The sequence below is a fragment of the Callithrix jacchus genome, chromosome 1, assembly GCF_049354715.1.
Source record: "Callithrix jacchus isolate 240 chromosome 1, calJac240_pri, whole genome shotgun sequence".
NCBI classification, from domain to species: domain Eukaryota; kingdom Metazoa; phylum Chordata; class Mammalia; order Primates; family Cebidae; genus Callithrix; species Callithrix jacchus.
Window position 1 is genome coordinate 142,932,930 of NC_133502.1, and position 24,045 is coordinate 142,956,974.

Here is a 24,045-nt window from a genome sequence, read left to right on the forward strand (position 1 = left end):
GGTAAAGTTTAACAACTAACTTTGCAGGTCAAAAAAGCCCTGATCTGGCCAGGCGCGGTGGCTCACGCCTGTAATCCCAGCACTTTGGGAGGCCGAGGCGGGTGGATCACGAGGTCAAGAGATCGAGACCATCCTGGTCAACATGGTGAAACCCCGTCTCTAATAAAAATACAAAAAATTAGCTGGGCATGGTGGCGCGTGCCTGTAGTCCCAGCTACTCAGGAGGCTGAGGCAGGACAATTGCCTGAACCCAGGAGGCGGAGGTTGCGGTGAGCCGAGATCGCACCATTGCACTCCAGCCTGCATAACAAGAGCGAAACTCCGTCTCAAAAAAAAGCCCTGATCTGTAACACTTGCTGGTTTCTGTGGTGTGGTGTAAATACTCACACTACGGCCGATTTAAAGCTGCCCATGAAGTGACTGAATGAGAGCTAGGAAGAGATGTGCCCGGCTGATGAGCCAATGCCCTAGCACACCCAGGCCATAAGATCACCTTCTCTGAGAAGTCAAACCCCTGCCTCCCTCTGGGCTTTCACCGCAGCCTGGAAATTCCCCTGCTCCTATGCTGCCTTCCTTGTTTGGTAACTACAGTTGACCCAAACAATACGAGTTTAAACAGTGTGGGTCCACTTAGAAGCAGATTTTTTCCAATAAGTATATTGGAAAAATTTTTGGAGATTTGCGACAACTTGAAAACACTCACAGACAAACTGTTTAGCCTAGAAATATTAAAAAAAAAAAAAGAAAAATTTAAGTGTGTCATGAATCCATAAAATACATGTCCGTGCTTGTCTATTTTATCATTTACTGCCGTAAAGTATACACAAATCTATTATAAAAACTTAAAATTTATCAAAACTTACGCAAACACACACAGATCATACATGGCACCATTCACAGTTGAGAGAAATATAACCACACAAAGTTCACTATGTATATACTGTACTACTATAATAATTTTATAGCCACCTCCTGTTGCTATTGCAGTGAGCTTAAGTATATCAAATGTCTGCTTAAAATGCTGTATGGCCGGGTGTGGTGGCTCATGCCTGTAATCCCAGCACTTTGGGAGGCCGAGGCAGGCAGATCACAAGGTCAGGAGTTCAAGACCAGCCTGACCAACATGGTGAAACCCCATCTCTACTAAAAATACAAAAATTAGCTGGGCATGACGGTGCACACCTGTAATGCCAGCTACTCAGGAAGCTGAGGCAGGAGAACTGCCTGAGCCTGGGAGGTGGAGGTTGCGGTGAGCCAATGTCATGCCACTGCACTCCAGCCTGGGTGACAGAGTGAGACTTCATCTCAAAAAAATTAAAAAACATGCTGTGTGATGTTAATTATCTCCATGTGAGCCCTTCTTCTCTCCAGTAAATTGAGTACCGCAGTAAAAAGTGACCTCTTGTGGCTCCTGGATATTGCTTACCACGTATAGTGCAGTACTGTTAGAGGCATGAATCAGAGCAACTCCATCTTGAATAGGAGCTGGGTGAAATGAGGCTGAGACCTGCTGGGCTCCATTCCCAAAAGGTTACTGTATTTATGTCACAGGATAATAAGATAGGAGGTCTGCACAAGACACAGGTCATCAAGACCTTGCTGATAAAACAGGTTGCAGTAAAGAAGCCAGACAAATCCCACCAAAACCAAGATGGTAATGAGAGTGACCTCTGGGCATTCTGACTGTTACACTTCCACCAGCACTGTGACAGTTTACAAAGGTCGTGGCAATGTCAGGAAGTTACCCTATAAGGTCTAAAAAGGGGAGGCATGAATAATCCACCCCTTGTTTAGCATATAGCCAAGAAATAACCATAAAAACAGGCAACTGGCAGCCCTTGGGGCTGCTCTGTCTATGGAGCAGACTTTCTTTTATTTCTCTACTTTCCTAATAAACATGCTTTCACTTTATGGACTTACCCTGAATTCTTTCTTGTGCAAGATCCAAGAACGCTCTTGGGGTCTGAATCAGAGCCCCATTCCCGTGACAGTACCATGATCCTTGAATTAACACCATGGGACCCATACGAGGTGTCACTAGTGATGCTGGAAGTGCTCCCAAGAAGCAGAGAAATTTTATGACATTCCAAAAAAACTTGAATTGCTAGATATGTACATAGATTGAGGTCTGCATCTGTGGCTGCTTGCCATTTCAAGATAAATCAATCTAGCATAAGGACCATTGAAAAGAAAGAGAGAAAGAGAAAGAAAAAGAAAGAAAGAGAAAAAGAAAAGAAGGAAGGAAGAAGGAAAGGAAAGGGAAAAGAAAGGGAGGGAGGAAAATGCCTGAAGCTGTTGCTCCAGTTATGCCAAGAGGCATGAAAACCTGTGCTTTTTGCAAAATATCTTTTTATCTCATGCAGAAAATGTGGCTTTTATGTGATGCAGGATTGCTATATGAAAGGCGTATCTATAGAATCTAATATGTTAAAAAATGAAATTATATAACAACTTAAGGCAAATAGAAGGTGAAGGATCTAAAGTTGGAGAATTTAATGCCAGCAAAAGATGATTTGCTGATTTTATTTATTTATTTAGAGAAAGAATCTCACTTTGTTGCCCAGGTTGAAGTGCAATGATGTGATCATAGCTTACCGCCACCTTGAATTCCTAGGCTCAAAGTTTCCTCCCGCTGTAGCCTCCCTAGTAGCCGGGACTACAGGTGTGCACCACCACACCCAGCTGATTTTTAAAAAAATTTTGTAGAGACAAGGTCTCACTAAACACCTAAGCTGGCATCAAACTCCCAGGCTCAAACAATCCTCCCAAATCAGCCTCCCAAAGTGCTGGGATTGCAGATGTGAGCCACCGTGCCTGGCTGTTTGCTAATTTTAGAAAGATTTGGCTTAAAAAAAAAAAAAAAATCAAGTTAATAGGAAAAGCAGCTTCCTGAGACCAATAGGCAGCCAACAAATTCCCAGACATTAGGAAAATCAATGAGGATCGCACCACTGCACGGCAGCCCAGGTAACAGAGCAAGACCCTGTCTCTAAAAGAAAAAAAAGAAAATCACTGGAGTGGAATAAAGCAACATGCATTAGTAGAGAAGAGAAGTGAGCACTAGGATGTAAGTCAGGAAAGAATAAGCTGACTCTACTGTTTTGTATAAATGTCACGTTTCTGCTCAGGACTGCCCTTATCTATAAAGCTCCTAACCCCGGATCCTTCAAGGGAAAAGATAAACGCAGCAAGAAAGCCTGGACAATGAAAACGCTTTTTCTGGATTGGTTCTATTGCTGTTTTGTCTCTGAAGCCATGAAGTTCCTTGCCACTAAGGGTGCCTTTTAAATTTCTTTTGATATTGGGCGATGCCTCCGATGGGAACTCAGAATCCCATGAGTTCAACACTGAAGCGGTGAATGGTCCACTCATCCCCCAGACACACGTCTCTAATTGAGTCTCTCAATCCAGGCTCATAAGGACCTGTAAGGTTCATTACACACAGTGCTCTATGAAAAGGATTGTCAACACTGGACAAGAACCTCAATAGAGAGAACATCATAAAGGCAAAAAATGACACCATGGAAGATGTCATCATTGTTTCAGAAAAAGCCGAGAAGGCCATCAAGTCCAAAACAATTATTTCCTGCTGGAAACAACTGTGTCCAGATGTGCCTGACTTTACAGAGCCAATCAAGGGTATCAGGAAAGAGAGTGTGATGATGGCAGAAAAAAAGGTTAGAGGTGAAAGGTTTTAATATATGGATCTTGGAAAAATTCAAAATCTAATAGACACCACACTGGAGAAGTTAACAGAAGATGACTTGATGGGGATAAGTGCTTCTGAACCAGTGCCAGACAGTGAGGAAGAAGAAGTGCAAAGAAACCAATTGATGTTAGACAATCAGGTACAAGGGTTCTGAGTATTCAAGAATTTTGATTTCTTTTGTGATATGGGCCCTTCTCGGATAAAACTAAAACTAAAGCAAATAGTAGAAGAATTGCTACCGATAAAAGCATTTTTAGAGAAATGAAAAGGCTAAAAGTCAGACAGAAATTATGATGTATTTCTTTTTGGGGGGGAGGTGGGGGGGCAGGAGTTTTGCTCTTGTCTCCCAGGCTGGAGCGCAGTGGTGCGATCTCAGCTCACTGCAACCTCCGCCTCCTGGGTTCAAGCGACTCTCCTGCCTCACCCCTCCCAAGTAGCTCCCATGCGTCACCATGTCTCGCTAATTTTCTGTATGTTTAGTAGAGACGGGGTTTCATCGTGAAGTGTGCCTGCCTGTCCTGCCTCCCCTTTTACCTTCTCCACCTCTTCCTCGTCTGCCACCCTCAGGCAGCAAGACCAACCCCTTCTCATTCTCCTCAGCCTCTGCTTCCCAAGCTCAACCCATCCTCCCACCTCAGCCTCTCAAGTAGCTGGGACACAGGCATCTGCCACCACACCCGGATAATTTTTGTATTTTTTGTAGAGATGGGGTCTCAGTCTATTATCCAGGCTGGTCTCCAACTCCTGGGCTCAAGCGATCCGCCTGCCTTGGCCTCCCAAACTTCTGGATTACAGGCATGAGCCACTGCACTCAGCATGATTTTCTTAATTATTTCCTTTTCCCTAGCTTGCTTTATTATAATACAGTATAATAATACATTTAACATACAAAACGTGTTTATTGACTGTTTATGTTATAGGTTAGACTTTCAGTCTAACAATAGGCTATTAGTAGTTGTTTCAGGGGAGTCAAAAGTGATACATGGATTTTCGACTGCATGGGGATCGGCGCCCTAACCTCTGCGCTGTTTGAGGGTCAACTGTATTTTTTTCCATGTGCCTCTCTCTTGCCACTAGAGGGTGCACTCCCAGAAGGCAGGGACCCTGGGTTACTCTGCACATTTCTACCTTTTGCCGCTAGAGGGTGCACTCCCAGAAAGCAGGGACCTTGGGTTACTCTGCACAAGTCCGCCTTTTATGGAGCATACACTCAGTAAGTATTTGCTGAATAAAGGAATGTGCCCATTCTCTGGATTCATCCTTGTCCTGGGTCATTCTGTCCATGACTCCTGTGAAGTCTGGGAGCACATGCACAGGTGACAGGAAGCTGAAAGGACAGCTTCCTGACTTGGGTGTCCCGTAAGGATTGAGGCAGAACACAGCTGGTTGCTTCAAGGTGTTTAATCCAATGAGATGAACATTTAGAGGGAGAGTATAGGTCTCTCACCCAGATGCCCCAAACCGCTGCATAAGCACAGATTGGGGGTGATGGGGCTTGGCTGCAGCACAGGAGAAAGCACCTGGAGTTTGAATGAATCCTGGAATCACTGACCCACAAGTTGTTGGGCCCTGTTAATGGGATTATGACGTTCAGAAAGAAAGAAAGGAGACAAGGAAGGAAGGGAAAGAGGAAGGGAGAGAAGGAGGGGAGAAGCAGGCAGCAGACTTCCTCCAGTGCTGCCAACATAATTGGATCTTGGGGATGTTGTCCCAGAAGGATAAAAAGTTTCTAAACTGAGTTCAACTCACTTTCCAAACTTTAAATGACTTCAGGGACTACAGTGGTCCCAAAGAATAAACTGCAATTTAAATGATCTTCTAAGAGTGATGGCCAGTCCTTTGGAGATTGTGCCCCAAATACATGAAGCAGGAGGAGCCAAAAGGACCTTTCACCTCTCACACGTCATGAGCCCTTACCCTGGCGTTCACACCCAGGACCCAGTGTCGCTGTTTCTGACATGTAGCCCTTGGGAAACTGATCATTTTTGCTCATTATGGTTTTTTTTATATATATATAAAGGTAAGTTCACGTTTTGGTGAAAGATATTTCACAATTTTCATTACCATGGCTATTTTTAAAAATTTCTTATTGATACATAATATATATACATAGTTTTAAAGTACATGTGATAATTTAATCCATTCATATAATTTGTAAGGATCAAGTCAGTGTAGTTGGGATATCCGTCACTTTAAACATTTGTCTTTATGCTAGAAATATCTGAATTATTCTCTTCTAGCTATCTTGAAACTTACAGCAGCTTATTGTAAACTATAGTCACCCTCCTGATCTATCGAACACTAGGTCTTATTCCTTTGATCAAACCATGTATTTTCACCCATTAATCAACAGCATGATTACCTTTCTATCATCAGACTTGACTGTAATGGAATGGGGGCTAGAGGAGGGGTGATGTGAAGCCATTTTATTGGTATGATATTTTTCTCACAAAATCAAACTGACCCCCTCAACCTGCAAGAGTGTCTAAGATCATCTGGCCTCACCCTGTCATCATGCTGAGGAAATGGGAGCTTGCCAGGGACCACACAGCCAGTAGTCTTCTCACACTCAGCTGTCCTTTCTTTTTCTTCTTTTTTTGAGACAAAGTTTCACTCTTAGTTGCCCAGGCTGGAGTGCAGTGGCACAATCTTGGCTCACTGCAATCTCTACCTCCTGGGTTCAAGCGATTCTCCTGTCTCTGGTTGTCCTTTCTTGATTAAAACTGTTGGGCTCTTTCTCAATTTATAGTTAGACACAAAGTCTGACAATAATAAGCATGTTTCTGGATCTGATGATGATGACATAAAGGGAATATTTTCTTCATATGATCTGATGCAAGTTCTTGAGAGTTGGTTGGCCATCCTACAGTGAGAAACCCGGCTGGGGACTGATGCACTGCCCAGCATACACATCATAGCAGCAATATGTCTTGGGCACCTCAACCATCCTCAAGCTTGGGGATCATTCTTAGTGTCAGCCTTTGTAGTGAGTTCCTGAATGATACATTTGCCTCTAAGAAATTTTTTAAGACCTTAAGAAAAAAAGAGAGATTGATTATTCTTTCTTTTCATGCTGAAGCCATGCTATTTCTGGATATTTGGTCAGTTGTGTGGAAGAGAGATTAACTGCCTTTAGGGCCTTCAGAAGACAAGGCCAGGTCGAAGTTGCAGGGAGGCAGATTTCAGCTCAGTATCACTGGGTAACTACTTCAAAGTGAAGTGAGCATTATGAGGAGATAAAGAACCTAGGCCAGGCGCGGTGGCTCACGCCTATAATCCCAGCACTTTGGGAGGCCGAGGCGGGTGGATCACAAGGTCAAGAAATCGAGACCATCCTGGTCAACAAGGTGAAACCCCAACTCTACTAAAAATACAAAAAAAATTAGCTGGGCATGGTGGTGCGCACCCGTAGTCCCAGCTACTCGGGAGGCTGAGGCAGGAGAATTGCTTGAACCCAGAAGGCAGAGGTTGCGGTGAGCCGAGATCGTGCCATTGCACTCCAGTCTGGGTAACAACAGCAAAACTCCATCTCAAAAACAAAACAAAACAAAACAAAAAAAAAACCTCACATCTCTCAGATAGTCAAATCTATATCCTGGGACTATCAGGAATGTGATAAGCAGCTTTCTGCATTGGAAAGGGAACAGTTGCTAAATAGACTCTAAGACCTGTTGTCCTTAGCATTCAAGTAATTGTTATTGATGATGATGATATTGAAGTTACTTGTTTGCCTGACTATTTCCCCTCTAGATTTTGAGCTCTTTGTTCCCAGCACCTAGAATTATGCCTGGCCCAAAGCAGATGCTCATAAATATCTATTAACGTGACCTGAATTATTATGGCGCTGACTTAGTCACAGCTATAATGTGCTAACCACCAACACAGGAGTATCTCAGAGCTCATCAGTCAGGAAACATTTCTGCAACAACAGAGGAGGGGGCTGGATTACTGAGAGCCTTAGAGAGATGGGCATTTGGGAGGTTCATAAGTGTTTTAGATACAGTGCTAATAAAACTGTACTGCTCAGTTGCCAGCAAGTTTTTTTACTGGTCCAGAACAAATTGCAGTTTGAGGAACATTTCAAAGTCTGAGGAGTGTTAAGGAAACAATGATCAATACTTGTGAATAGTATCGATACTTGTTAAAGCATGACAAAGCAGACTTTATTCAGGATTATCTCAGCAGATATAGGGACCACTGCCATGGGATTTTGCAGTGAGAGAGAGAAACTGGGCTCAACTCCAAATACAGCAGGAACAAGTGGGAATTTTTAGCCAAGGAGGGGGTAGAGGTCGGTGGATAGGAAATTATTAAGAAGAAACATCGGGGGTCAAGAGGATTCTGACTAAACGGACCTAACAGAATTCTTGCTGAAGAGGAGACAAGGTGACAGGGTGATCAGACATTACCTGGGGATAATAGAGGATGAGGAACCTCATCAAATATTGAGTATGATCAAATATTGAGGAGGGGGGTTCTTGCTAAACTGACTTAGCAGGGCTTTTTGCTGAAACTGAATTTTATAAGCAAATATACAGATGGGCCAAGGAGAAGGTTCAGGTCCCTGACTAAAGTTTAGAAAACTTGAGAATCTTTGTCAGGAGAGATTTAACCTTTCCATTAAAAAAAAAAAAAAAAGCAGCCTTAGGGTTCTGTGAGCAGTCTCAGGAACAAGTTAATGCCTTTGCTGCAGGCAATGAAGAATGAAGAGAAGAGGGGAGACTCAGTTCGAACTCTCATTCAACTTGGCCATGGGGCACAGGGGCCTACTCGCTGCCGCAGATGTACAAAAGGATCAACCAAATGTCGAGATCTTGACACTGGAGGAGTCAAGGAGGCCAGGGCTTGTTCTCTAGGGGCTGCCACAGGCCCGAAAAGATGCTTTATTTTCCGTTGTTGCTTTTTTCTGTTAGTTTTCATTTATTTTCTTGTCTCCTTGTGTGCCTTATTTTTTTTTTTTTTTTTTTTTTAGTGTGTGCCAGATGTTGTGTTTGCAAAATAATTTGTAGAACAGATTTAGAGATGGGTGATGTTACCTTCCTCTGAGTGGATCTATGTTTGTTTCTGTGAGACATTTGGGAAAACTCTAGTATCATCTCAATTCAATTTCAGGGCTTGAGAAGAGGTGAAGCTGAACTACAGCATCTGTAAATGCCTGTTTCCTTCTGATTGCCCTTATTCCTATGGTGCTGCCCTTCGAGAGTCCATCCCAAATGGAGAACGTTTAGTGAGGGCCTTTCTTTTTTTTGCTTTTTTTTTTTTTTTTTGAGATGGAGTTTTTGCTCTTGCCACCCAGGCTAGAGTACAATGGTGCAATCTTGCCTCACTGCAACCTCCACCTCCTGGGTTCAAGCAATTCTCCTGCCTCAGCCTCCCGAGTAGCTGGGATTATATTGTTATATTTTTAGTAGAAACAGGGTTTCCCCATGTTGGTCAGGCTGGTCTTGAACTCCTGACCTCAGGTGATCCACCTGCCTTGACCTCCCAAAGTGCTGGGATTTCAGGCGTGAGCCACTGCGCCCAGCCAAGGGGCCTTTTGAGGTGAGTTTTTCACATCAAAACCTACTCCTCATCTCCATGAGGCTGTCAGTAATGCTTTACAGCCTTTCCATGGCTCCCTCCAGAAGCTGCAAATGCTTGAGTTGAATTACAGCCACAAGTGCTGGACTTACATCTCTAGATCCTTGCTTTTCCCCAGAATCATAACCCTACATTCCTCATTGTATTATAACTTCTCCAATACAAAGATGTTTTATATATATTTTCCAGTTTGTCTAATTGTCATCTGCAAGACAGTTAGTCCAAATTAGCCTGTTTGTTCTTACCAGAAGCAGAAGTTAAATATTGATCTCTCTACATTGTTGCTAGAACTCCACAGAGATGAAGAAATCATCAGTGCGATTCCCCAGTTGCTCGGCAGGGCAAGGATTTGTGCCTGGCCTTCCAGGTGCTTTTGGAGTAAGAAAATGCTGAGGTTGACCTCTGAGTTCCTCCAGGTGACAGAGAAGATGCACCATGAACAGGTCCAGTGAGACCTCCCCTGCGATGGGGTTCATCCTCCTGGGCCTCTCTGCCCACCCAGAGCTGGCGAAGACATTCTTCGTGCTCATCCTGCTGATGTACCTGGTGATCCTGCTGGGCAACGGGGTCCTCATCCTGGTGACTGTCCTTGACTCCCGCCTGCACACGCCCATGTACTTCTTCCTGGGGAACCTCTCCTTCCTGGACATCTGCTACACGACCTCCTCAGTCCCCCTCATCCTTGACAGCTTCTTGACCCCCAGAAAAACCATCTCCTTCTCAGCCTGTGCAGTGCAGATGTTCCTCTCCTTTGCCATGGGGGCCACAGAGTGTGTGCTCCTGAGCATGATGGCGTTTGATCGCTACGTGGCCATCTGCAACCCCCTTAGGTACCCTGTGGTCATGAGCAAGGCTGCCTACGTGCCCATGGCTGCCAGCTCCTGGGCAGCTGGTATCACCAACTCTGTGGTACAGACATCCCTAGCAATGCGACTGCCCTTCTGTGGGGACAGTGTCATCAATCACTTCACCTGTGAGATCCTGGCAGTTCTAAAGTTGGCCTGTGCTGACATCTCCGTCAACGTGATCAGCATGGTTGTGGCCAACATGATCTTCCTTGCACTCCCAGTCCTGTTTATTTTTGTCTCCTATGTCTTCATCATTGCTACCATCCTGAGGATGCCCTCAGCGGAGGGGAGGAGAAAGGCCTTCTCTACCTGCTCTGCCCACCTCACAGTCGTGGTTATCTTCTATGGGACCATCCTCTTCATGTATGGGAAGCCCAAGTCTAAGGACCCGCTGGGGACAGACAAGCAGGACGTTGCAGACAAACTCATCTCCCTCTTCTATGGGGTGGTGACCCCCATGCTCAACCCGATCATCTACAGCCTGAGGAACAAGGACGTGAAGGCTGCTGTGAGGAACCTGGTAGCTCAAAAACACCTACCAGAGTGACTGTCACAGATTCCCAGACTGCTCAAATGCATACCCTCCAAATGCCTCATTGTTCTCTTGGGGAAATGGTAACCAGGTAGGACCTTAGACTGTCAGTGGAAAGAGAGCCCTAAAATTTCTGAGGCTCCTGGTCAATTTGTTGGCCATACAGAACCATACTGTATCATATAGTAGCTATATTATACTGACTAAATCTTAAATTCCTTGATACCAGAATTTGATGAATATCCATGAGAGTTATAGAGGTGGTCAAAAGAGACAAACCAACAAAAAATCTAGTGGCACTGGGATCTCAGAGGATATAGGATATGGTTTGGCTCTGTGTCCCTGCCCAAATCTGTCGAATTGAAATCCCCAGTGTTGGAGGAGGGGCCTGGTAAGAGGTGATTGGATCATGAGGGCAGATTTCCCCCTTGCTGTTCTCATGATAGTGAGTCAGCTCCCATGAGATCTGGTTGTTTAAAAGTGTGTAGCACCTCCCACTTTACCCTCTTCCTCCTACTCCAGCCATGTAGGACATGCCTGCTTCCCCTTCCCCTTCCGCTGTGATTGTAAGTTTCCTGAGGCCTCTCTAGCCATGCTTCCTGTACAACCAGAGCAACCACAAACCAATTAAACCTCTTTTCTTTATAAATTACCCAGTTTCAGGTATTTCTTTATATCATTGCAAGAATGGGTGTGGTGGCTCATGCCTGTAATCCCAGCACTTTGGGAGGCCGAGGCGGGCGGATCACGAGGTCAGGAGATGGAGACCATCCTGGCCAATGTTATGAAACCCCATCTCTACTAAAAATACAAAAAAGTAGCTGGGCATGGAGGCACGTGCCTGCAGTTCCAGCTACTTGGGAGGCTGAGGCAAGGGAATAGCTTGAACCCAGGCAGAGGAGGTTGCAGTGAGCCAAGATTGCGCCACTGCACTCCAGCTGGGCAACAGAGCAAAACTCCATTTCAAAAAAAAAAAAAAGAATGGACTAATACAATGTTGTTTTGTCCTGTATAAAACTGCCACTTACTCTACTCTGATTTGATGTCACCCCAGAGATCTTTACTGTTTCTCATGTAGGGATCAACTGGGAAATGTCATCTGCCCCCACATGTAATAGTGAGCATTAGCACTATGGCAGGAATTCTTCTCACATCTTAGCCCCAGAAATAGTGAGACCTGAGCAGCTGCTTTGTTTTGATCTCATGGACACTAAGAATCTTGCTTTTCACAACATTCATCTATTTATTGTCACTGCAAGGAAATTCAGAGGCAAACCTGCCACCCCACTGCAGCAATAACTGAGTACTGTACGACTGGGTGCCAGTAGCTTCCTAACTTTCGTCCATGCAACCAACATGACACATGGCAGTTACACACAGAACGCATTCCATGAGTATGTCCACATTGTTCTAGAACACCAAAAAGACTGTGGGGAACCAAATGCAAAAATAATTCTCAATTCTACAACTAACAACAGGCCAGCAATAACAGTCATCACCGACCATCTGCAACACTGGTGAGATTGGCCATGTGTCTTTTTGCAGCCAAAAGAGCTCTAAGTCCATGACTTCCTCCTACACTCAAGGAATAGACTGAGATAGGTGTGAAACTTAAGGTATTGTAGTGACTGTTTTCAGTCCACTTTATATTTGTAAATGTCAGTGTCTTCATCCATTTTTACTGCTATAATAATATACCTGAAACTGGGTAATATATAAATACGAATTTATTTCTCACAGTTCTAGAGGCTGGGAAGTCCAAGATCAAGGCACCAGCATGTTTGATGTCTGGTGACAGTCCAGTCTCTGCTTCCAAGATGATACCTTGAACACTGTGTGCTCACATGGCAGAAGGGATGAAAAAGCAAAACAAGGGCTAGCTAGTTCCCTCAAGCCCTTTTATAAGGTTACTAATCCCATTCATGAGGTTGTGCCTTTTAATACTATCAATTGGCAATTAAGTTTCAAGATGTGAATTTAGGGGAGCCATTCAGACCATGGCAGTCAGTGATTATGGAACTTTGGTCCTTTAACCATGCCAGTACGTGCCAGCTTGTCTTCTTTTCTTTTCTTTTTTTTTCTTCCTCATTCCCATGTGAAATAAGACTCAGGTCTTTACTCTAAATGCATTTTTATTGGTGGGAGTGCAATGAGGACATAGAGAGGGTGGCCTAGATAATTAAAACAGCTGGAATTCGCCAGTTCCTTTACTTTTTAAAAAGCCTAAGACTATTAAAGAGACACATTTAGGTGTCCAGAAAGGGGAGAAGAAAGAGCAGATGTGAAAACAGGAAGGAGGAGAGATTCTGCCCAGAGGCAGGAGAGAGGTGGAGGTCGTCAGATCCCACTCTAGGCAGGACTCACCCCTACTGCAAATGTGCGAACCAGCTATTATGTATGTCTATACCAGTTACACATTTGGGAACCTGGAGAATGACTACCAGTGACTAGTTCCATAAAAAACCATTTGTCCTATCAGGAAATAAACGTGAGCCTAGACCCCATTTATCACTCAATTTCCATTTACTCCCACAGTAGAAGGGATCTGTGATGCTCCTTTGGGTTTCTTGGTATTAGCGTCAGTTAAGATTCTATAACATACAGCCCTTAAAATATTGGGGTATTTCATTTTCCCCAGTATTTAGCTACTCAGGGAAATAGCCACAAGTCCCTGGAGGGAGACACAGACAGAGAAAATCACTACTATATACATGCAAGGGCATTGCAGGATTCTTCCTCAGAGACCAGCCTCTTCTTCAATTGATGTATTTTGGATCTGAGAATTAATTCAGGTCTGGAATTGAGTGAGTGATCATAATTTTTCAACAGGAAAGCCATTGTCAGGCTTCTGCTCATCTATGCTTGATTTTGTTTTAATTACATACATTTACAACCTTCTAAAGTGCCTGTCCTGCTCCCAGGAACATCACAGGATGTTCCTTAATACTCATTCCCATGCATTCCTGCGGGTCAGGCCCTCCTGTCGCTATTCTGATCTTGCTGTCTATTACAAGTAATTAATATTCTTGCCCCTAATAGTTAAGTGCTGCCATTGGGCCGCCACTATTCTGGGAATTTATAATCTCCACTGACACTAGGGACCCTGCTTCTAAAACAGCACCTTGTACAGTCACCCTCAGCTGACAGAGAATAAACACTGCCAAGTTTCTCAAAAATGTTCCTCATTAATGCATTTTCTTATTAGCTTAGTGAAGAGAGTGTCCTCTAGCCTTCCTAGGGGACATATCCATCTGTAGGTCTAATTTAACAAGCCCATTTAGCATCCTAAATTCTTTGAGTCTTTTGGCTCCTTCGTCTACACTCTGCCAAGGCAGTTCGATGTTTCCAGGAGCCATCCCAACCGTCCCGAGGGATCTCTTGGTTGCCAGACACCCTCTCTAAAGTAGTAGCCAGCAGAGCAGCAGCATATTCCTCTGTGGGGGCTGTGATGACCTGATGAATTTTAAAGAAGTCCCTTTCAAGGCACAATTTAAAAGAATTGTGATTCCTGGCATAGACCCACTCTCATCTTCTTAGAAATAGCATAGATTCAATACGAATTTAGACCCAAAAAATAGAGAGGCCTTATTTCACAAGATGAGACATTTCTGTGATTCTGATACCAAATAATGTAAACTCTAGTTCCAGACATAATCAGAAGGAAATAATACCAATGTTGTTTGTACAAAAGTGAGTGGGCACCTTTTATGCATAATGATAGGTCTGAAATGCTGGGGCATGTCTGAAAACAGAAGGGAATAAAGGCAGCCAATGATTATGTAAGTGGAGCAACTGACCATTTGAGCAATTGAATATAATTGGAAGCAATTGGCATGGGTCAGGATAGGAAACAGCGGGGTGGGGGTGGGGGTGTCAGGAGAGAAATGGAGTTCTTGGCTGGGCAAGGTGGCTCACACCTGTAATCCCAGCACTTTGGGAGGGTGAGGCAAGAGGATCTCTTCAAGCCAAGAGTTTGAGACCAGCATGGACAACAGAGGGAGACCCCCTGTTCCATCTTTACAAAAACATTTTTTAAAGTTAGCCAGGTGTAGTGGTGCACACCTATAGTCCCAGCTACTCGGGACTGAGGCAGAAGGATCACTTGAGCCCAGAAGTTCAAGACTGTGATGAGCTGATTGTGCCACTGCATTCCAGACTGGTCAACAGAGCCAGACCACAGAAAGAAAAGTGCAGGTTTCATGGCTCTCCTCATCCCCAAAATATTTACCTCTGGAAAAATAATGGTTAGGATTACCCAAGTATACATAAATTCTAAACTAATGTATCCTACTTACGTAGAGCTCTTCTTTGCACAGGGTGCTGGAAGAAAGCTGGCTTACAATTTTTGAACTTCACAATGGTGCAGAAGTGATACACATTCAGTAGAAACGGTACTTGGAGTACCCAGACAACCATTTTTTTCACTTTCAGTATAGTGGTCAATAAATTACATGAGATATTCAATACTTTCACATAAAATAGACTGTGCTAGATGATTTTGCCCACTGCAGACTGCTGTAAGTGTTTGGAGCACATTTAAGGTAGGCCTGGTTAAGCTGTGATGTTTGGCAAGTTAAGGGTATTAAATGCATTTTAAACTTAAAACATTTTCCATTTACGACATTGCCCCATTGTAAGTCAAGGGGCTTTTGTATTCCAGCTGAGCCTGGAGGGGCATGATCAAGGGAGTAGTAGGGCCTGTATGCTTTGCATAGGAATTGGCCTGGTTAATTCCTAAGGCCCCTTCCGAGCTTGGGCCTACCACGGTCTATGAGCATAACAAAAGCCAGAATTGAAGAATGGCCAGTATGGTGGTGTGTTTTAGGAAACTGACTAACCAGAGGACATCCATCCCATGACTGTTTCCGTGACTATTTTGCATCATCACTGAAAGAAAAACATTGGCAAACATTCCAAACACGAATACTTCCAAATCAAATTAATTAGGCTTTGTGATCCCAAAATAGAAGTATTCCTCATCTTCATTCTTACAACAAGAGAATGAAGGTTTGATTCATGATTAAATTTGTGGAATAAACCAAATGGCTTCCTTCCTAGGACAGAAGAGAAGCTGCTCAAGAGGAATCAAGACATCCAGCCCTGGGTCAGAGAGGAATCTGACTTTGAAGATGTGTGGCCCAGAAAGAGTCCCTACAGATCCTGACCTGTGTGTGGAAGATGTCAAGGGTAGATGAACATTCATTCAGTCTTTTAGCCTGGCCTTTACATTTAAAAGCAGAGAGAATAACAGAGTAGCTGTAGGGCTGGGCCTCAGATCCAACTTAAAGGCTTACCAGTGGATTAAGAATATCTGCCTCCATTCCTTATACACATGTTTTGGATTTTATTGTACTTTCTCTTCATCTGAGAACAAGCTGATAGCTCTTTCCTTCTGAGGATGTTGTGAGAATGACAATAGATAAGGTGCCTACTACATAATTTTTATTTTTTTATTTTTTGAGACAAGGTCTTGCTCTCTAACCCATTCTGGGTTAGAACCCACACTGGGTACAGTGGTGTGATAATGGCTCAGTGCATCCTCAACCTCCTGAGCTCAAGCAACCCTCCCACCTCAGCCTTCTGAATTGCTGTGGAACTGGCAAAAGGATCTGGTTGCTTGCTGCTTGTGGAAAGAAGTCAAAATAATAACACGTTATGATAAGGATGAGCAGTAATCTTTTATTATCCATGCCAACAAGGGGAAGTATAGACGACAATTCCACTCTTCAATTTGTTGGGGGAGTGCAGGGGTTTTTAAAGAAAGCATTTTAGGGGCCAGGCACAGTGGCTCATGCCTATAATACAGCACTTTGGGAAGCCGAGGAGGGTGGATCATGAGGTCAGGAGTTCAAGACCAGCCTGGCCAAGATGGTGAAACTCCATCTCTACTAAAATACAAAAATTAGCCGGGTATGGTGGTGGGCACCTGTAATCCCAGCTACTCAGGAGGCTAAGGCAGGGAATTGCTTGAACCTGTAATCCCTACTCAGGAGGCTAAGGCAGGGAATTGCTTGAACCTGTAATCCCAGCTACTCAGGAGGCTGAGGCAGGGAATTGGTCAGGAGGCAGAGGTTGCAGTGAGCCAAGATTGTTCCACTACACTCCAGCCTGGGTGACAGAGCGATACTCTATCTCCAAAAAAAAGAAAAAAGAAAAAGAAAGCATTTTGGAATGTGAAAGAGGTGGGGGGGGGGGGGCGGTCTAGGAGGTGCCAGGTGCTGTGACTTACTCCGATGGCTCATCTTGAATTACTGTTCCATCTGGTGAAGGGGCAGGTGCCATTGTGGATCCTACTAGGTTATAAATTAAATTAATCACAGTCAATCTTGTGGTCACTCTTCGGCTGAGAGTGGGTTCCAGCCCTGAGGTAACCTTTTGTTGGAGAGAGAATTCTGAAGGTGTCTGGTTCCTATCGGGATCTAACCCCTGAAGCTTCAAAGGAAACATATGACCAGATACGTGAGCGTAGTGTGTGCATAACAAGCATCTAGGTAAATAAATGTGCGTAAGGCATGGGAGGACAGAATGGGAAAAGAAAGGGAGTGAAGATTCACAGCCCGTTCCGAGGCTGTATTTCAAGATGAAAGGTAACACATGCACAGTTCGTCTCAAAGTTATATCTTGCGACTGGGGATGGGAGGAGGAGAAAAGAGGAAAGAAAAAAGAGTTTTAAAATGCAGTTTGAAGCTTAGCTGCTAAGCTGCTTGATTATAGCTGGGACTATAGATGCATGCCACCAAACACAGCTAATTAAAAAAATTTTTTTTGTAGAGATAGGGTCTCGCTGTGCTGCCCAAGCTGGTTTTGAACTCCTGAGCTCAAGCAATCCACCTGCCTCAGCCTCCCAAAGTGCCAGGATTATAGAGGTGAGTCACCGTGTCTGGCCTCCTGGTGGAAAATTTGTACTCAATAGGTAATAGCTCCTATCACTGCTTCAACAGCTGCTGTTGTTGCTGTTATAGCCCTTGCACTGATTTCTTTTTTTTTTAATTATTATTATTATTTTTGGTAGAGATGGGGTTTCTCCATGTTGGTCAGGCTGGTCTTGAACTCCCAACCTCAGGTGATCCTCCTGCCTCGGCCCCAAAGTGCTGGGATTACAGGCGTGAGCCACCATGCCCAGCCTCCTTGCACTGATTTCTTAGCATGTCTGTCTTCTTCTAAATATGGAGTTCTTTAAGTAGAAACTTTGATTTTCTTCTCTGAGTCCCCAGCACTGAGAATCATGCCTGGCACAGAAGGTGTGCTCAGTAGCCATCTGTTGACTTGAGCCAAATGGCCACGGCACAGACACTGTGTGCTCGCGCAAGGGCAGGAGAGTCTCAGCGCTCCTTGCAGGAAGTGCTCGCGTAGCAACCTGGGAAGGGGTCAGATCACAAAGCAGAGCTCAGAGGAGATGGATTTCTAGAGAGTTTGTACGGTTTTTAGGCACAGGGTAAAGCCAACTGCAAAACCCCTAGATTGTCAACAAGCTTATGATGATGACCCAGGACAAATCGCATGTGAGCACCTTGAAGCCCAAAGAGAGATCTTAAATTCCTTGAAAAAACAAGGGAAATCTCAGGACCAGCCTCAGAAGCAAGTCAGTGTCTTTCGTGAGAGCTGATGGGGAATGGGGAGGAAGGAGGTTCAGAGAACTGACGTTCAACTTGGCCAAAACGTGCAGGAAGCCCCTTGCTGTGCAGTCATAGAGGCTGGCTGGTGAAATGAAATTTACTTAAAGGTCAGTAAAAGTTCAAGATCTTGGTTCTAGAGTTACAGGGTATCTGGGACTGATTCCTGGCTGGTGTCACCAGAGCAGAGGAGTTCTTGGCCCTTCTGCCCTAAGAGAAGGGAAGAGGCTAAACATAATCAGTCGCCTGCTCCTCTATGCAGACAAAAATCATCAACCACTTGACCTGTGAGGTCCTGGCTATCCTGAAGTTGCCCTGTGCTGATATCTCTATCAATGTGATCAGGTAAAAGGCCTTCTCGACCTGCTCTGCCCACCTCACAGTCTTGATCGTCTTCCACGGGACCATCCTCTTCACATATGGAAAGCCCAAGTCTATGGATCCACTGAGAGAAGACAAGCACGATTTTGCAGACAAACTTATCTCCATTTCCTACAGAGTGGTGACCCCCATGCTGAACGCCATCATCTACATACAGCCTGAGGAACAAGCACAGGAAGGCTGCTGTGAGAAATCTGGTATTTCAGAAACCCCTAACTGAGTGAGTGACTGACTGTCAGAATCCTAGGTGGCCAGAACATATGCTCTCTAAGCACCTCACTGTGCTCATGGGGAAATGATAACTCAGAGGAAGGAAAGTTCTTTCCCAAGGTCCAGGCCATGAACCATGGGACTAGAATGAACAAGTAAACCAAGTGTCCCCTGTTGTGTCACAGGTCATGGAAGCGTCCATCGAAGAACCTAGAAGGAAAGTGCCTCCACATTTCTACTTTTAATTTCCCGTTGCCCCATTTCCTCACCTATCTATTTTTAGTTTTTTGGCCTTGAATATATTTTTGGGTTACCACAAATCCTTTATGAAAGTCAGCATAATTGGAACCAAAGAAACAAAGCAATGAAGAAGCAAACAAAAAACCCAAATGAACTAATGACAAGACATGGCCCTGGGTGGGGCAGTGGGCTGTCATCGGAGCCCCTCTGTGGCCCTCAGCTGTCTCTCTCCCCTGCTGGAAGCTAGTTTTAGGCTGCATGGCTTTGAGGTCCTTTCAAAGCTGACCTTCCAAGGCAGTGATTCTGGCCACAGGACTCTGAGTATTGTAGTGTATGATGCCGTTCTTGCACTGCTATAAAGAAATACTTGAGACTGGATAATTTATAAAGAAAAGAGGTTTAATTGGCTCATGGTTCTGCAGGCTATACAAGCACAGCTCCAGCATCTGCTTGGCTTCTGGGGAGGCCTCAGGGAGCTTTTACTTATGGCAGAAGGTGAAGTGGGAGTAGGCATTTCACATGGGCAAAGCAGGAATGAGACAAAGAAAGAGAGAGAGAGAGCAGGCAGGAAGTGCCATGCTTTACAACAACTGAATCTTGGGAGAACTCACATCACAAGACAGCACCAAGCCATGAGGGATCTGCCCCGTAATCCAGACTCCTCCCACCAGGCCCTAGCTCCAGCACTGGGGATTACAATTCAGCATGAGATTTGGGTGATATCCAAACTATATCATGTGGAAAGACCATTGGCCATCCAAACTGAATTATTATAACAGCAGCTTCTAGCACGCCCAGAGAAAACAAGATAGCTGTTCAAAGAGCAACCAAGGGGAGGGAGTGGAGAGGCAGCCACTCAGGTCAGCATAGATCATAGAGGACTCTCAGCCCAGGCCACGCAGCCTGGCACCTGCCTTCCAGTTCCAGTCCTAACACTATTTCCCACTGCTGAGCCCTTGGCTAAGTCTCTTTGCCTCTTTGGGCCTTGATTTCTTTGTCTGTAAAATGAGAGGATATAGACCATCCTTCTCACTAGATAATACAACTAGGGAATGCCCAGAGAGGAGAGGCTCACATCCCACCACCCACCACTCTTTGATTAGGGGTCTCCTTCTCCATTCTGGGGTTGCTCCTCCATTCATTCCCTCCACAGTTCATGAGCAATTGTTCCAACTGCCAGTGCCACTTACAGACTTGGGTGGCCCATTGCAGCTCTAGCTACCTGTGCCTGCTGCAAACCTGCCACCTGGTGGACATTTCTGAAGCTGGCCATTGAAATTTCTGCCAGCTCCTGAGATGGGTGCTTCTCAAACTTTAATGTGCTCGTGAGTCATCTGAAAATGTGGACAAGGATTCAGTGAGTCTGAGGTAGGGTCTGAGATTCTACATCTCTAACAGATTTCCAGGTAATGCCTATGCTGCTGAACTCTGCAGGTCACACTTTGAGGAGCAAGGCCCTAGAAGATTTGGGACCAGGGCAGAGGGGCTGAAGGAAGAGGCCGGGTAGGGACATTTCCTCCCACAGGCCTCCTGTTGTACGCCAAGCCCTTGGGCATCAGCAACACTGCGAGGTGTTTGCCAGCCTGGCAAATTCCCTCATAGTAAAAGCCTAAAATGTCAATGCTTTTAAGTCTCTGGGTTGCAGATCTCACTTTGTTTTTGGCCTTTGAGTATCCCTTAGTTTCTGGAAAGTTCAATAGGTCAAGGCTATTGAATAGAAAGATGTAGAACAAGTGGAAACATTAGCCATATCTTCAGGGGTTCTTTTTATCAGCAGAGTCAAGGCAGGCCCCAGCCAGTTGGGTGTTGATGTTTCTGGAGCAACTGGATATTCATATAGGGAAAAAGAAAAAAGGAGCCTTGACCTATACTTCACACCATTCACAAAACTTTATTTGAAATCAATCGTAGACCTAAATGCTTAAGCTAGAACTATAGACAGTCTAGAAGAAAACATACCATCATGCCTGGCATGCATGTCTATATATATATATATATATATTTTTTTTTTTTTTTTTTTTTTGAGACGGAGTTTCGCTCTTGTTACCCAGGCTGGAGTGCAATGGCACGATCTCGGCTCACCGCTACCTCCGCCTCCTGGGTTCAGGCAATTCTCCTGCCTCAGCCTCCCGAGTAGCTGGGATTACAGGCACGCGCCACCATGCCCAGCTAATTTTTCGTATTTTTAGTAGAGACGGGGTTTCACCATGTTGACCAGGATGGTCTCGATCTGTTGACCTCGTGATCCACCCGCCTAGGCCTCCCAAAGTGCTGGGATTACAGGCTTGAGCCACCGCACCCGGCCAATATATATATATTTATATAGACATAGAGGTCTTGCTATATTGCCCAGGCTGGTCTCAAACTCCTGGCCTCAAGCAATCCCCTCTCCTGGGCCTTCCACAGTATTGGAATTACAGGTGTGAACCACCGCCCCCAGCCAAGACTAGTATTAAAGTATAAAGGAAAGCAGAGGGATTGGCCAGGGATTTGAGGAAAAAAATACAATAAAAGTGATCTGATTCCTAAAGTAGAAGCTCTCAAATTGGAACAAACAAAAGAACTTCTTTAATATTGAAGTACTGAAATGCGAGATTATAAAATTCACATAAGACAAAAGTATGCCAGATTGCAGGGTCTTTATTGCCGGCGTCTCTCCAACCCGTGGCCCCGAATGGAGGGTGACAAGACTCTTTTATACCCGTTCTGGGGGTGGAGGTGAAGGGATTCAGACATTCTGAGGGCCAGGGGATTCCGTAAATCACCTCCCGGGCAGAGAGGAGGGAGCGGGTCTCTGGATATTCCAAGGACTAGGGGACTTACTGTTACCTAAGTGGTTTACAGAAGTCAAGATAAGCGTTAGTTTACACATTGTCTGGGCAGTAGTAGAATCCACATACCTCAGTTACTTATTACAAGTCGCAGGGGCCAGGATGGCATTAGCTTGGGCTGCTTCTTCTGGTCATTACTGGTAAGCAAAGGCCAGCAATTCTGGCAGTTACTGATAAGAAAAGGTAAGCAGCTTTACATAGTGAGCACTTTGCAGAGCAAACTAGCAGTTTTATTTACAGAAGCCAAGGCCAATAGTTATTGTGAGGAGAATGGGGCAGCCATTACAACTTATTTCTGAAAAACAGCTTTGTTTTGTATAAAATGGCGTTGCTCAGGTTCCAGCTATAGCACAATATGACCAGGCATGGTGGCTCACGCCTGTAATCCCAGCACTTTGGGAGGCCGAGGAGGGCAGATCACTTAAGGTCAGGAGTTCAAGACCAGCCTGGCCAACGTAGTAAAACCCCATCTCTACTAAAAAAAAAAAAAAAAAAAAAAAAAAAAAAAATTAGCCGAGACTGGTGGTATATGCCTGCAATCCTAGCTACTCAGGAGGCTGAGGCAGAAGAATTGCTTGAACTCAAGAGGCGGAGGTTGTAGTGAGCAGAAATCATGCCACTGCACTCCAGCCTGTGTGACAGAGCAAGACTTTGTCTCAAAAACAAACAAAAAACTTCTTCTTCTTTTTAAACTATTACACAATTATGCTAATATTTTATTAATTCAAAAGCACTTTACAAGAAAATATAAGTATGGCTTCCAATAGGAATGTTATACCTGGACTTTATACCAAGCTCACAGATTTGAGTTTGCAAGGAAAAACAGGCTTTCAAGTTAAACAACAATTTGTAACCGAAACTTTAATCCCAAGGATTCTCACAAAACATATTACAAATGACAGCATGAAAAAAAATCTTGCACTGTAACTCAAAGTTCGGCTCTACAATGTACCCTTAAACTGGCAGGTCATTTCTGAAATCTCAAATTTGCACATAATGTCATGAACAGCCATGTATTCATATATAGCAATCAAATAAGGAACTTATGACCTAAAGCAAAGATAAACTTTCTTGAAACTTAAGATTCTATACCAACTAGGCAACCTCTGCCCAGGATAAACATGAGTTGGCTTTTTCAAAAACCTCTAATTTAATAGTGCAGCGTTTTTTACCCAATGGCTTGTGTTTCACAGCAACTTCTAAAGACTGCTTGTTCAACTACAGCTGCATCCTATATCTCAAAAAAGTAAATCTTAGTTCAATTTCTGCCAATTGTTTCTGTAGTAAAAAAAAATTCCCACTTCTGCTGGGCAGGTTTAGAGGTTTATTATCAGTCTATGCATAACTAAAATTCAAAGCAAATTCAATTATGCTTAAGGGAACATTGTAAAGTAACAATTATTGGTATTACATTGCCTCATATGATCCATTTCAAACCACAGAGAATTAAACCTTGTGTCACTGTTTCAAAAGACAAATTTGAACAGCTAAAACATCTTAAAAATGCACCAAGCTTATGAAGTCTCAAACAAAACTTGAATTTTCTGTACATACTCCTGTCAAATGAAGTAATTTCCTGTACACCACTTCTCTTGCAAACGGGTCTTCTATTTCCTTTCATTTGACCTAGATCGGCTATGAGACCTAGAGAACATCAGGACGGCTTGTGATTTCTCTCCCGAGACAGCAATCTCTCCCTTCTCCTATCTCTAGAAAGGGACCTGCTCCGGCTGCAAGAGAAGCTTCTCCTTCTTGGAGATCTGCGACCAGGTGGAGGACTCCTCCTACGATAATCATCTCGAGGACAACGACCCCAAGAGGGAGGTGGGCCACGATTTCTACTTCTTTTTTCACTATTTGACAGTTCCACTCTTACACGGCAGCCACATAGTGTTCTTCCATCTAGCTCTTGGGCAGCATCAGCTGCATCTCGGGGATCTTCAAATTCAACAAAAGCAAAGCCGGGAGGGTTTCTAGCAACCCACACACTTCGGAGTGGTCCATAGTAGCCAAAAGCCCGTTCCAATTTGGTCTTGTTGCCATTGTTTCCAAGATTGCCTACATAAACCTTACAGTCCAATGGACAAGAATCATGATGCAT

General features: G+C 44.3%; 2 protein-coding genes across 4 annotated transcripts; one reads left to right on the top strand and one right to left on the bottom strand.

Moving 5' to 3' along the window:
- Positions 1 to 9,525: 9,525 nt before the first annotated feature.
- Positions 9,526 to 23,762, top strand: LOC100407609 (olfactory receptor 13C7-like). 3 transcript variants are annotated; one of them, XM_054257678.2, is made up of 4 exons: positions 9,526 to 10,760; positions 15,728 to 15,856; positions 17,441 to 17,535; positions 23,658 to 23,762. In XM_054257678.2, the coding sequence occupies exon 1, from the start codon at positions 9,725 to 9,727 to the stop codon at positions 10,682 to 10,684; it is 960 nt and encodes a 319-aa protein (XP_054113653.2). In that variant the 5' UTR covers positions 9,526 to 9,724; the 3' UTR covers positions 10,685 to 10,760; positions 15,728 to 15,856; positions 17,441 to 17,535; positions 23,658 to 23,762. The 3 variants fall into 3 exon arrangements, with proteins under 3 accessions (XP_054113653.2, XP_002743174.3, XP_078228132.1); XM_002743128.7 differs by having other exon boundaries at positions 23,575 to 23,711; XM_078372006.1 differs by lacking the exon at positions 23,658 to 23,762 and adding an exon at positions 18,628 to 19,229.
- On the bottom strand, positions 22,620 to 24,045 carry LOC103793901 (serine/arginine-rich splicing factor 3-like). The gene has a single exon (XM_035251843.3). It carries the CDS (start codon positions 24,043 to 24,045, stop codon positions 23,599 to 23,601), a length of 447 nt encoding a protein of 148 aa, XP_035107734.1. The 3' UTR covers positions 22,620 to 23,598.